The following is a 14,020-nucleotide window of genomic DNA, read 5'->3' as shown; positions in this document are numbered from 1 at the left end:
ACAGGCGCGCAGCACAAACCACAACAACAACATAACAGCATAACAGAAAAAGCGGGCTGGAGCCACTACGATCTAATATCGACTCGCGTACCTGCAGCCACCGCATCTACGCTCACCTACCCCACCCATCCTAACCAACCGCTCCACCTACTCACCGCTAGCCATGCCACGCGGGGCCGCCTCAAGCCACTCATCCACCCTACCCACTAACCCGCACCTAGACTACCAACCGCAACCCCCACTGTGCCAGCCCCACCCACCACTGCACCCACCTACCCACTCACGGCCACCTAGAACTACCTAACCCGCGCAGCACTTGTCCAGCACCCACTCCGCACCTATCACACCACGCTACGCCACTCCACCCACGCTAGACACCCACGGCCACCTTCACCAAAGCCATCGCAGCCCTGCGCCTAGACCACTCACACACCTTCAATGTCGCGACAGCAGTAGCACCTTACACCACCCACGCACCATGCACCAGCCCTGGCCCACGCACTCACGGACCACACTACCGCACTCACGCCACCAGCCGATGCCAAGGCCGTGCCACTCACTCAGCGAACTACCATACCGCCACTCACCCACCCACCGGCGACGCAACAGTCCAGCCTGCCGCACCACTACACCCACGCTACGTGGCACAGCTCACGCCACGACTAGACAACCAACGCACCCACCACCATCCAGCCGCTGCACACCACTCCACCACCATACCGCATCACACCAGCCTTAGACACCCCAACCACCACCACCACATCCAGCCCTGCCACCACTCACCCACCTCCTCACTCACCCACCCACCATCCAAGCCCCTGCCAGCGCACCACGCACGCTACGCCACCTGCACGAACGCACCCCCCACCACCATCCAGCCCTGACCCACACTCACAACCACCTACCGCACTCACCCACCTAAGACAACCCAACAGCCCACCACAATTCCAGAGCCCTGCCCACACATCGACCCACCTACCCCACCTCACCCACCTAGACACCCGCAACCACCCACCACCATCCCAGCCTGCCCACCACTCACCTCACCTTACCCACTCACTCTAAAGAGTAATGTATGATGGAGATACATCACTGTACAGTCACTGCCTAAAGAGTAATGTATGATGGAGATACATCACTGTACAGTCACTGCCTAAAGAGTAATGTATGATGGAGATACATCACTGTACAATCACTGCCTGAAAGAGTAATCTATGACACACACCGACAGCACTTTTATCAGTACAATAGTACTACATTTACCTGAAAGAGGGCGCCCAGCACCAGCGTGATGTTCCTAGGCTCCAGCCTCAGCGGCGGGAACACCTGGATCGGTTTTGCCTGACTAGAGATCTTCTGCTTGTTCTGCAGCGTTGCGTGTGCGCGCAGCGTGGTGTGGCCGAGACTCACGCCTCGCACGATGTAGTTCAATCGATTCGGATCCTTGTTCGTTGATGGATCGGGCCTGCATGGGGAGAGACAGCGGGACTGCGTCAAGCGAACAGCTGCGGCTGTGTACTTCTGTATTACTTTCAGCTACTACCATATTATACTATACTATATAATACTATATTATACCCAACTATACTAAGCTATACTATACCATACCAATACAATACCATTCCATACCATATCATACCATACTATATTGAAACTATAGGCACCTTAAGTCTAGAATGTCATAAATTTTGAAGTAGTGTCATGCAAAAGTTATGACATTTTGGATTCATGATGGTTATAACTAATTATGTTTCTGACAATTAGCCCCAGTACTATACTTAGAGTGATAAGATGCAGTTGGATATATTCCCCCTGTAATGCAAGTTTACCTTCTCTCAAAACACATATTAATAATAATTAACATGCTATGTCGTAATTATGATACGTAAATAAAATATTAAATAAAGTATAAACAAAACCAGTATGGCAAGAGGCAGTGCTATTTTCATCAGCAGATGGAGACTATTAATATTGCAACATATTACTTTACTATTAACATTAATAATGAACCATATTTGGCATTCAGTATTGCAAATACAAATGACATAAAATACAAATCAACCGCAATGAAAGGGTTATAATATCGGGTTTGATGAAATTACATCAAATGAATAAATATAATCAAAGTCATTAATTAGCAAGCGTCATACTTGACACTGATGATCTCAGATCCAGATTCAATTTTCAGGTTCATAAGTGTGAAGAACTGTGCCGAGAGTGGCTTGCCCGTCGAATCCAGCACCCTCACAGATGCCCGCACTTCGTCACGCAGCTCCACCTAGCAGCAATAAAATGAAGTAACGGGGGTAGGTAAACGTTTTACAAACACGTAGTAGTATGTTAGAACAGACCAGTGGCTCTTAACACATAAACACAACATGAAAGCAGGGTGTCAGGCAATTGTGAGTGTGCTACCAAATGATACCAGTGGCTCCCTGAACTATTGTTTATAGTCCGATAAAGCCGACACCAAGCGAGTGCTAAGCTAGCACCTAAGGCCCAGAAATTTAGTGGCAGACAAAAAACATTACAGCCCAGTGCATACAGACAATTTTATAAGTCGTTCAACTGTTGCGTAACCAGAAATCGTCCTTGTGTGCATGACCAAAGAACTACTATTGAGGACAGAAAATAAAAAGTTCAAGGATCGATTCCAGTATTCGCTCACGCAGTACTGGAGGTACTATAGCATACTATACTATAGCAAGGGGCCGGCAAGCAAGCGTCCAGCACCAAGAATCTCAGCCACGACTAAAAAAAAAAACTAAGACTAAGAACCGCTGCAGTGGACAGAGGACACCGCAGTCGTTCTTCTGTTGTCTAGGCTCACCTTGTCGACGACCCTCAGGTCGATGGAATCGACGCCGGACACCTGCACCTGCGCCCTGGCCGGGTCGGCGGCAAACAGACACAGGTCATACGCGGTGAGCGACAGCGCTCCGTCGTGCGCCGGCGCAACGCTGACAACGCGGTTGTCGACGGCAACCTGCGCGACGCGACTCTCGCGCGGCTCCACGTGGAAGTAGCCGGAACCCTTCTGAATAGACAGCGCCACCTGCAGGGAGAATAGTCGTACGAATCGGTAAACACCCGCAAACCTTTTCTCTTGATTAAACGTGAAAATGCCGACTTGCGAGTCGGAAAAATCTTAATATTTCTACCAAATGTTAGAATGGGGTCTTGCGCACCAAATGCCTGCCGTACACATAACAAGATTCAGCATGACCATTGCTCGCATTTCTTCATTAGTCAGACTCTCACCTTGTTCGAAGGATGGTTAAAGATAGAGATCTCGTCTGGTTCGATAAAGCACTCCTCTACCAGCTGCAGCTCCACAGAACGACTAATCGGGGGCTTTATATCAACCTGTAGCAAACAAAATATTAGGGCTCACACCGAGTTATATGCCTGTAACAAGTTGCCTACACCTACGTGTCTATATCAAGACCACTGCCTTATTTCTTTACTGTACTATAAAGATATCAAGGACGATTCACCAGGTCATAAAAATATAGAAAGACTGTAAAACGTTACCATGCCTACATCCCACATTACACGAATGGTACGCGTAGTATACAGTATAAAGTAACATCTCAACAACAACAGGCTACAACTGTTATTATAACGTTACCTCGTGGGAAATCTTCTGAGATGAAAAGTAATTGTTATTGTAGTGAGTTGCCCGTGCAGTGACGATTACCGACCCTTCAAGGCTCTTTGGTCGCAATGTTTGCAGACCTATGCAACAGAACAACATCAACTCAATCACAAAGCAATCATTAACCAATACAGGGTTTCTTCTGATGGAAAATTAGACAAAGGAGGTAATGGCCAGTTTGGGGAAAAACGCGCATGACCAACCAATCAAATAACGGGAAAGTGTAGAACCCATGTCACAGGACTCAATAAACGCACATGGCTATCTAAATATGCCAGAAGCAGGTGGTGATCTATTTATTTTTGAGTTGACAATATTTTGACAATGCCGGGTAAATACAGGGACATTTTCACACCGGCGACGTTAAATTTGACAACGGCGGTGCACAACTGTGCCTCTTATGTATAAGAAACCCTGCAATAACTCGGAAGATTGCTTTCTTCACTAGTTTAGTTTCTTATTTTACCCTTCATCTGTTCACCTAATCACCATGCTGGACCACAAATAATTTAAAAGTAATTTATTTTATCATAAATATAAGTATTTATCCTTTTAGCAACAGTTTTAACAATGGGTCTAGTTGTCTTAGACCACCTGATCAAGGTTGCTTGTGCTTGTCACCAGATGGCAGCAGGTAACAAGATCTGACATAGCTTGACAAAAACAGCTACATCTGTTCTCGAAACTAATACTAACAAGGTGAAATGAATGAATTTACCATAAAATAAATTTACTCTCATATCATCATGAAATCGAACCAACTTATTCCAAGATCAATATCAATGCTGACACTTCGGTGTTAGCCACAGACAAAACAACTTCATGCATTATATATGCACTCAAACTTGTATATAAAGGGTCACTCAAGGCAAATGCCACGTGTCCTTTATAGACCCTTTTTAAGGTGTCCATTCTATAGAGGGATCTACTAACACAGGTTTGGCCGCACATGCAAGCACGCACAGGCAGTATATATGAACATATATATATACATATAAATCGAACACCCACTTCTGGCATGTCTGTGCCACGCTGGTCCGTCCTGTTCTTCCCGCTGCACACCGTGAGTGTTGTATAGACTCGCCAGCGTCTGATCGTTGATCTCCCACTCAATCGCTAACGAGGAGAAGTTATCAAAGCGTCTGCCGTTGTTATCCTTCAGGATGGCAAGGATGTCGACATTGCGATCGCAGTGGGCCGGGATCTGCGGGCAAACAGTTAGGTGCATCAATGAAAATAAAATGTAGCCAATTCACGCAACTATCTCTTTCTGTTGCTACTTTTACCATGCAGTTCTGCATGCTTTTACCATGCACGCTTTTAGCATCTTGTTTCTGTTACAACTACCATTGCGGTAATGCCACACAATCATTTCCTGAATGCCGACGTCGCTATGGCCTACTTCAGAGCCAACAACAGAATTACAGTAAATGACCCACGACACACATAGTACAACCTAATACCTATAAACCTATAATTACCATAAACTAATATAATAAATATAATATAACACACTAAACAACCCGTACGGTACAACACACCAAACCAGAAGACTCACAACTGAGCCTCAAGCACGAAAGACCTCGCGTAACCCGTGTACCACTACTCACTGGCAGCTCGGAGTCTGGAGTGATCGGACAGGGAGGAATTTCGAGGTCCGGCTGCGCCACCAGCGGCAGCAGATGTAGACTCACCGGCAGGGCACACGCAAACCTGCGAGAAACCAGAGAGAGATGCGAGTGCATGGGGTTAGCATGGGAAACATGTGTGCATTGGAAATGTGACAGCCACTGAGAGCCTGCATTTAGCGAGTGAGTATAAACCTGCCAACAAAAAAGCCCACAACGTCTATTGATTCTCTGTGACACGACCTAGATTCTGATCTAGTGGCAGAGCAGGGTAGCTCGCACACCCTCTTAATGCTGCTACTATCCAACTATGAAGGAAACTTGGGTCAGTCAGCAGAGACCTTTCCCGACCCAGTTTTAGTTTGCGATCCAGGGGAAACAACCTACTCTTCGAAGCCAGGAACACAACGCCAAAGTATGAGCAATGTTAATGAGATATAACTAACACAATGGGAACCAACACAGATACATAAAGAAACAAAAGCGTGCTTGCATACCTGATGCTTGCAGAGGCTTTGGCTGGCTTCGGGTTTGTGGACGTGGCCTCGTTTCCGACGAGCACCGTGAGTTGCTGTTCGCCGAGTCCTGTACACAACACCCAGCTCAGGTGCAGCGTCTCTGCAACGTGTCCACGCAACGACACATTAATGCAACGCGGTTGCACAAGACAGGGTCGCAATACGTGCAATCCATCATTGCTCCTACTACTACCCAGTATTAAAATGCTATGCTGTCGGGCAAGATCCTAAACCAGCAATCATACATACACACACACGCACGCACACCTTAACACGCACGCACACGTTAACATGCACGTGCACGCATGGATGCGCAAACAGGCACACACAATATCCTCACAATCAAAGTTACAAGCTTATCACAAGACACTTTAGTGCTATCCCAGAAAATCAATAAATCTAAGCTAGCTCACTTATAGCTCACACTGTGGATATATATAGGACAAAGTAAGAACAACTTTCTGGCAATGAACAAGGCTTGTTATTGGACAATTTAACTTTGCATAACACACCTTCGATCTCACAGCGAGTCTACGTCGCTTCATGCCGACTGACGGAAGGACCAGTCTTAATTATAACTGGATCATCGTCACACGAAACACAGACAAACAAGCAAGATAGAAACTTACTGTAGGCTCCGTATGTATGAGATGGGCTGAGAAATGAATCATCCTCAAGCTTCACTGAAAGCAGATGAGTTTATGTAACAGTGTGAACAGCGTCGAATCGAAACAATCAAAAACTCGTATCTTTACATTATTAACCCTTTTTAACCTCATGGGTACAATATGCTGCCAATGATCATTCCAAGATCCCTTTCCAAAAAAAATCTTCGAACAAACCATATAAAACACAGGAACAGAAAATAAGCCTGTCTACTGTCTATCAATTGCCAGGAAGAGTGTAATTAATTTCGATAATCATAAACCTTCCAAGGGTCTCGACTATACGCATTTATATATCATCACTGTAACGACATAAGAAAAGGTTAAATTCGCCATCACCAAGTTCATTGCAATGTCACATTTACGCTAATAATGACTGCTACTCCTACTACAAACAACAACGACCACTATCATCATCACCAGTAACGCTACTAGAGCGACTATATGTATCAAGCTTACGATGTCGGTAGAATCCTGCCGGGTCAAGAACCCACGGCTGTGGTCCTCCCTCAAACACAACCTGCTTCGAAGAGCCGACGGCCACTACTGCCACCTGTTCTGGGTCCAGCGGCTAAAACAAGATGCAATGAGCTAAATCAGATTCAGATTTACATTTCGCAGACTATACCACCAACCATGGTTCTCTCTTGGCATTTAATGCATGTCAGGTCCAACATGCATTCAAAGCTGAAGCTAATTTGCAAAATCCAATAAATCCTTTGACGTGCCTTATTTGCCAGCTGGGTTTACGTTTAACAATCCCAACATAGTCATGCTGTTTTGACAGGTTGACGTATACGTTCCAAGCTGATCTATTTAATTAAATATTGGGGCTGCTTATGACATGTGTAATTGACCCCAACTGGTACAACCCTTCTCCATCTATCTATGGTAAGGACCTTCCCATTCATCCATGAGTTCTGAAAATCGTGTGAGATAACATTGTGATAAATATACATATTTGACTTCAGGAATAGATACTTTCCATCTCACAATCTAGATGCATCTTAACCTAATTTAAAATCAACTGACTTAAATAAAATTCATACTTTCTATATATTTAGATATCGAGTCAGTGCATGAGATGCATTACCACAAGAGGGTTCTGTGTTGCTACACTCAAAGTAGCATATATACTTATAAGAAATTGCCAAGATACATTCTGGTGACATGAGAAACCTACGTGGGTGATTTCTACAGTCCAGGTAGCATACACTCTGATGGGACATAACTACGGTACATAGACACAGCACGAGATATATAACCACGACAAATTTGTGAGCTGCTGCTCTCGGTAATGTATATTGTGACGAATGACAGCTATAATAATATGATATATTCTGATACCACGAGATATCTACAACAAATGGTTTGTATGCTGCTAGTCGCAGTAACATATTATGAAAGATGACAGCAATGATATATATATATGCTGTGATAGCCTTAAATATTTACCACAAGGGGTTTGTACGCTGCCACGGTAGCTACTGCCTCGAGCTTCACTGTGCCGTAATGATACTGCACAGTCACATCTGTGCTTCCCAGCTGTAAGCCCTTCACTGGTATCACCACGCAGCTGCCGGCCAGTTTAGCAGCAGTTTTGTCGGCTGCGGAGAAGAAATATTAAATGTGCAACCTACGTAATATAAAGTGCTTGTTGAATTCACCTATTCTACATTGCAGCACCAACCTGTGCTGCTCATTTGAGTCGAATGACGTAAAAGTATTCGCGCATATGCGTTCATTACAAACAGTGCAAACAAATCAGTGAATCAACAAATCAAAAAAGCGATATATTATTGTAAATACAATACATTCATCCATACACGCACTCACGCACGTATGCACGCACATTATATTATCTATATATATAACCTACCTTTTGTCTGTTCAAACACGGTATTAAGCCCAATGGTCACTTTAAATGGCACCATGCTGCAATCATTGAAGGTGACCCGCCGCTTCTCCCCATCTGAATATAATGACATGCCGATACATACAAGCCGTATAATACCACCAATTAGAATTAGAAAAAGTTACCATCGCAACCGATGCAAAGTCACTGCATTTTCCGAGCCGAACACTCCCGAAAGTGATTTCTCTCTTGACAGAAAAAAATGAATTCATGTGCTCGTCGGCTATTCAGCGTATTCTCTAGGGCGCGAGAGCCGCGACACATACCGAGGGTGTACTCAGCAGACATGGCGAGAGGCAGGTGTAGCACCGATCCGATCTCCACCTCAACAACGCTCGGCAGAAATCGCATCTCCGTCGGCGGCAGAACATAGACCTGCGAATAAAGCAAGGTAAGGGTCGAGTCCTTCCTTTCAGCTGGCAACTCGACTCCATTTTGTTGTCTATTCATTTGTTTTCTCGTCTTTCTTGTCTCTCGTCTATTCATTGTTCGTCGCTGCTATTCATTTATACATCTATCGTCTTTCTTACGCTTTCAGGGATTAATCTTATAGTAATTATTCGTAGCCGATTGAAATCTTGTCAACAGGATCTGCGCCAAACAATCACGACTACATTTGAGGTATTTCCCTTAAGGACTACCAAAACTCGTTCAGCTATTGTGCCTAAGTAACTGTGCATAAACTGTGTAAAAAAAAGTTTGCATAAATCCCTAAAGCAGAATACCTCGAGAACGTTCCTCTTGAATGTCAGAATCCTACTTCCAGTTTACTGTACAATTGACACACACACACACACACACACACACACACACACACACATGCACGTATGCGCACAAGCAGATTTACCTCGCCCTGACCAGTGTGCGCTGGGTTTCGGACGTCTGCGGCCAACACGGTCGTGCGCCCGGCTCCCAGGGTCACCATCTCACCCTTCACGTTAACTCTGGCCACGCCCGTGTCCGACGAGGACCAGCTGAAGTTGCCGCTTCCTCCAGACGCCTAAGCGGAAACGAGAGAGCAAATGTCATTAGGAAAAACCTGCAGAGATACTTCCGTCACTGAGACGTCGGAATCGTACCAGTAGCTTCGTCAGGTTCGCAGGTTGGTCATAAATAGTCACCCTGATTACCTTGAGGGTGTAATGGTAGCTGCCTTTGTTGACCGGTTCCCACGGAAACACCAGCTGTGGCGGGGTCACCACGATAGGGTCGAATATCTCCACCTCCTGTGCTGCCTTCATTGGAGGCTTTAATTTTATTTCTTTTCCATCCTGATAATAAGAAGTTAAACCAGATTCATCACAACTCATTGTCAATATGGTTGATTTTTATCACACCATGGTGGGCAAGAGCGTTCAACGTGCAATTCTTATGCAAGTGCGATGAAGGTTGTGACAGACTACATGGTTACACATGTTCTCTCTACTAAACCCAACACTGCCTCTAAGTGGACAGGCGAGTTGCCAACAACTGCACTTAGCTAAGGCTTGGCTGGAACACCACGCAAGTACGATGCTCAATTATTTACTTTGATACATACGACAACGACCACAGAAGTACACACGTAACTCTAGTTCCAAATGGTCGAATTATGAACAAAATTTCGGAACCAATTACAACCGTAACTTGAAGACTCAACATAACGACTCTAATGCCGCTAACACCAATACTTGACAATATCCGCAAATTCCATGCACTGGGCGGTTGACTTATAAACGAAATTTCCTAACAAATTATTTTCCATCATACACTAAACACTCGCGAATAGTAATTCCAGCACCACCGTCGAACATTACAGCATATGAACATGGCGCACGAAACGTATGAGAAGAGCGAGGTTACCGTGGCGACGACGGCATCGAGTAAGCCATGAATGCTGGTAGTGCCGGTCTGACGGGTGTGAACCCTGTGATACGTGCCGTTCTCCGACGAGTACAGCACCTCAAAGTACTTCTCCGAGAACGTAGCAACGACACGGAGATTCTGCGAACATGCAATGAGCAACGCAGTGTTATTTGTGGCTCGAAATCTGTCTCCAGCAAAGGAGATCTGCTATGGAAGGAGTTGCATTTACTACTCCCATGTCTATACTAGGAAAGCAGAGCCCAGTTTGGTTAAATCAGGTCAAAATACAGGTGGAATTTGACGCATTTATGTTACACGTTTAATTTTTGGCAGTACACTTTACACGTGAAAGCCTTTTTGTAACAAGAATGCCCAGATTTAGACCCACCTAAATGCATGCATATATTTACTCACACACACGCATGCCCCTACTTACAATCGCATCCGCCCACCGCACGCACGCACATTGGCACGCGCACGCACGCACGCACGCACGCACGCACGCACGCACGCACGCACGCAAACAAGCCAAGAAATTCCAAAAAAATAAGTCATTACATCAGAAGGGTGTATTCTGTGGCTCTCCCTGTCGTAGATTTCTATCATTATATCATAGACACGGTCAGTTTGTAGAACCCACACCCTTCCTGGTAGGACCACGAATCCTGTAATAGATTTACACAAGACATAACATACCTGTAGACAGACCTAAACACATGTTTAAAGCTGGTAAGTCATGCAATAAACAACTGCACACAGATTAATTCTGGTAAAACTGTTTAAACACACTGAGAGCAATGCGTGAATTACAAAAATGACTACTGTAGGTCCACTGCATCGCTCGACGTACAACCTACCCAGGTATCCAGGTGTGACTACGTAGATGTGTCCAGTTGGGTGGTGGATGAGCTCTTTTATATTTATATCTGAGGTCGACAGTTGAGGAGTGTATCCTAACAAGTCTCTAAGCTCACGCACAGTCGACGTTGGATAGGCCCTCTTAAGAAAGGCAGATGGGAAAACGTGCCCACAATATTGCGTGCGCCAATGCGGTTCAAAAGCCCTGGAGTGAAACCCCCGAATAAAAATCCAATGCACAACTTACTCATTATACGTCTAATACAACAATTCTGATCCTATACTCATCACACTGATCAGTGGCTCAGGAATCTAATGAATATAAAGGATACTTCTGTCTTTCAGAACAATCTCGGTATTTCCGTATTTCAATCCCGTCACCGTCGACGTATCAACTTCCAGACTGCCAATGCTGGTGTCAGTCAACTCCAGGTAATACTGCTGAGACGGCATGCTGATTTCTGCGAACGGTAGATAACCAGGTTAAAAAACTTTCGTGAAACGCACACGATTTCCTTCCAACGGGACACGGTTTGGAACTGATACGACATACACACATACATGCCAGCTGCTCTCTCTCTCTGTAAACTGCTCGTGACGCGACGTGCAGACGCGACGTGTGATGTGCCCTCGAGACGTGCAAACCCGCTCCCTCGCGACGTGCAGATGCCAGGGTGCGAAATTAACGGGAGTCCGGAGTCAAATACTCCCTGATTTACTGTCGAACTCCCTGATTTGACACATGCAGGAGTCTGTGCGACTCCATGAAAATTCTGCCATATACTAACTAGTTCGTTCCGGAGCACGGCCTTGCGGAATTACCGTATTTTTTCAGCTAATGTTCAAAGAAAATTTGGCAGACGTGCAACTGCACGAATCTTAAAAATAAGCACATGCGTTATTGTTAATATCTTTAATTTTGAACCTCAGACTGCGGACTCCCTCTTTTTGAGGGTAGGGAGTCCGTTGGACTCCCGTGTTCAAAAGTTAATTTCTACCCCTGGGATGCGCCATCGCCGGCGCTTCTCTCACCGTGAGCTCGTCCCTGCTTGATGAGCTCGACCCTGTAGGCGACGGACGTGTGCTGGAGCAGGTAGACGTCGTGCGCCGGGTTCAGCATCAGGTTAGCGACGACGATCAGCGCGACCGTGCTCGCGTTCACAGCCTGCCGAGAAACAACACGCACGGTGGTGGGTGCACGCTCACTGTCACTCACAGCAGTGTTAAGCCCCGGACACACTAGGCGATTTTCAGCGGCGATTGAGTCGCCCGACTCAATCGCCGGTGAAAATCGCCTACTAGTGTGTCCAGTGAGTCGCCGGCGAGTCCGACAACATGTTTGATAAAATCGGGTGATTATTTGAGTCGTGCGACTACAATCGCCTAGTGTGTCCGGGTCGGCGAATGAGTCACCTGAATGTACAATTCATAAGCCAAGCAAATGGTGCCATTATCAATCATGTGACTATCAATGTAGGTGGCGCGAGTGTTTTAGTGTTGCAGGGTGAGAAAAATCACCGATGAAATGTGTGTCCACTTAGTCGTCTGACTCAATCGCCCGACTCAATCGCCTGAATAATTGACTAGTGTGTCCCAAGCGTTACAGAGATGAATGGTTCACCCAAGGGTGACTGAAACTTACCAAAAACATAAGGGGTGCAGGCGCACTATCCCTCACAGCAGTGCTACTAAAAACTATTTCAGCGTCATTCCACCTCGAGTCTTCGTCGCAAAATTTCATTCACCCGCGACTAAATTCCCTTATGTTTTTGGCAAGTTGCATTCACCCCAAAATAATTTCATTCACCCGTGGGTGAACCATTCACAAGTTTAAGTAACACTCCCTTACAGCGCTTCCTATCGTAACACATTTGTGTGAGAAATGTATCTAAATATACATGATAAACAAAAAGAATATATGTTAGATGTGAATTTAAATGATCCAACCTGCAGACTAACTTCAACATTCATGAGTGGGATGTGTCTCACAAGACTTATAAATTTATAATTCCCATAGCCTTTAAATGTAATGTACTGTATGATCATACCTTATAGGCTGGATGTCTCAGCTTGACTGTCACTTTGGCAGAACCAGTTTTAATCCCTTCTACCAGACACATGTGCCCTTGCAAGCCCTGGCGTTCCAGCATATCGATATAATGTGGTGTTTCATAGGGTGATTCTTCAAAGGTAAGGACCCTATGGTATAAGAATAACTTTTTGTAAAGCAAAATTAAGTAGATAAGTTATTTTATTGTTAAGAGTATTAGGAATGAACACATTTTGCTTACATGGTGTATACACCTACAAACATTATTTTGTTCTAAGGCTTTTTTAACATATACGTAATGAAAGCATGACAACTCTTTCGGCAATTCTACATTCTATTAAAAGAAATGAATGTAAGTAACTTCTTTATGCTGATGCTTTCAACACACCTGAGTACACTGTTTGCATCCACATAATTATCTTGGCCTGAATCCGTGTTTGAAATCAAGTTCCACTGAAAAGCCAAACCCTCCAGGCTTGAGAAAGTATCATCTGAAAAAGATTGTACATAAATACGTGAACAACTTGAACACTAATAACAGATAACACATCATATATTGCCTTTCATCTGCATATATCTATCTACCTCCAGTATTACCCTATTCAATCAGGACTTTGAATGACTAGACAGAAGAATGTTGTACTCTGTTCTACAACTCAACTACAATGAAAGCTATAGTTGCAGCGCATTTACACTAATTGTGGTCTGACGATAGTGAAGTCACACTTCAACACAATTCTGTTAAAAGCTATACCTTGATCATTGAATGCTCTAAGCTCAAAAAGCTCTGGAGCATCTTCCAAGAAGAGCTCGCGGGTGGTCGTAACAATCTCTAGACGATGTATCTTGTCAACGATGACGTCGCACCTTAGTACCTGACCAG

General features: G+C 44.9%; 1 protein-coding gene across 1 annotated transcript in view; it reads right to left on the bottom strand.

Moving 5' to 3' along the window:
- The window catches only part of LOC106815919 (nuclear pore membrane glycoprotein 210-like), a 35,921-nt gene that overhangs the window by 10,819 nt on the left and 11,082 nt on the right, over positions 1-14,020 (bottom strand). The window contains exons 3-25 of the mRNA XM_014820456.1: positions 13,892-14,020; positions 13,526-13,628; positions 13,136-13,286; positions 12,120-12,252; positions 11,420-11,548; positions 11,087-11,155; positions 10,788-10,894; positions 10,227-10,367; positions 9,515-9,655; positions 9,232-9,384; positions 8,651-8,759; positions 8,349-8,441; positions 7,925-8,076; positions 6,929-7,040; positions 6,434-6,487; positions 5,784-5,904; positions 5,269-5,371; positions 4,670-4,862; positions 3,632-3,738; positions 3,262-3,366; positions 2,831-3,055; positions 2,151-2,278; positions 1,264-1,465 (exon numbers count right to left, since the gene is read on the bottom strand). Coding sequence (XP_014675942.1) covers positions 1,264-1,465; positions 2,151-2,278; positions 2,831-3,055; positions 3,262-3,366; positions 3,632-3,738; positions 4,670-4,862; positions 5,269-5,371; positions 5,784-5,904; positions 6,434-6,487; positions 6,929-7,040; positions 7,925-8,076; positions 8,349-8,441; positions 8,651-8,759; positions 9,232-9,384; positions 9,515-9,655; positions 10,227-10,367; positions 10,788-10,894; positions 11,087-11,155; positions 11,420-11,548; positions 12,120-12,252; positions 13,136-13,286; positions 13,526-13,628; positions 13,892-14,020 — 2,960 coding nt within the window. The remainder of the gene's footprint in view (positions 1-1,263; positions 1,466-2,150; positions 2,279-2,830; positions 3,056-3,261; positions 3,367-3,631; positions 3,739-4,669; positions 4,863-5,268; positions 5,372-5,783; positions 5,905-6,433; positions 6,488-6,928; positions 7,041-7,924; positions 8,077-8,348; positions 8,442-8,650; positions 8,760-9,231; positions 9,385-9,514; positions 9,656-10,226; positions 10,368-10,787; positions 10,895-11,086; positions 11,156-11,419; positions 11,549-12,119; positions 12,253-13,135; positions 13,287-13,525; positions 13,629-13,891) is intronic.

Source organism: Priapulus caudatus, unplaced genomic scaffold (assembly GCF_000485595.1).
Source record: "Priapulus caudatus unplaced genomic scaffold, Priapulus_caudatus-5.0.1 Scaffold30, whole genome shotgun sequence".
Lineage (NCBI taxonomy): Eukaryota > Metazoa > Priapulida > Priapulimorpha > Priapulimorphida > Priapulidae > Priapulus > Priapulus caudatus.
This window is presented reverse-complemented; position numbering and strand designations above follow the sequence as displayed.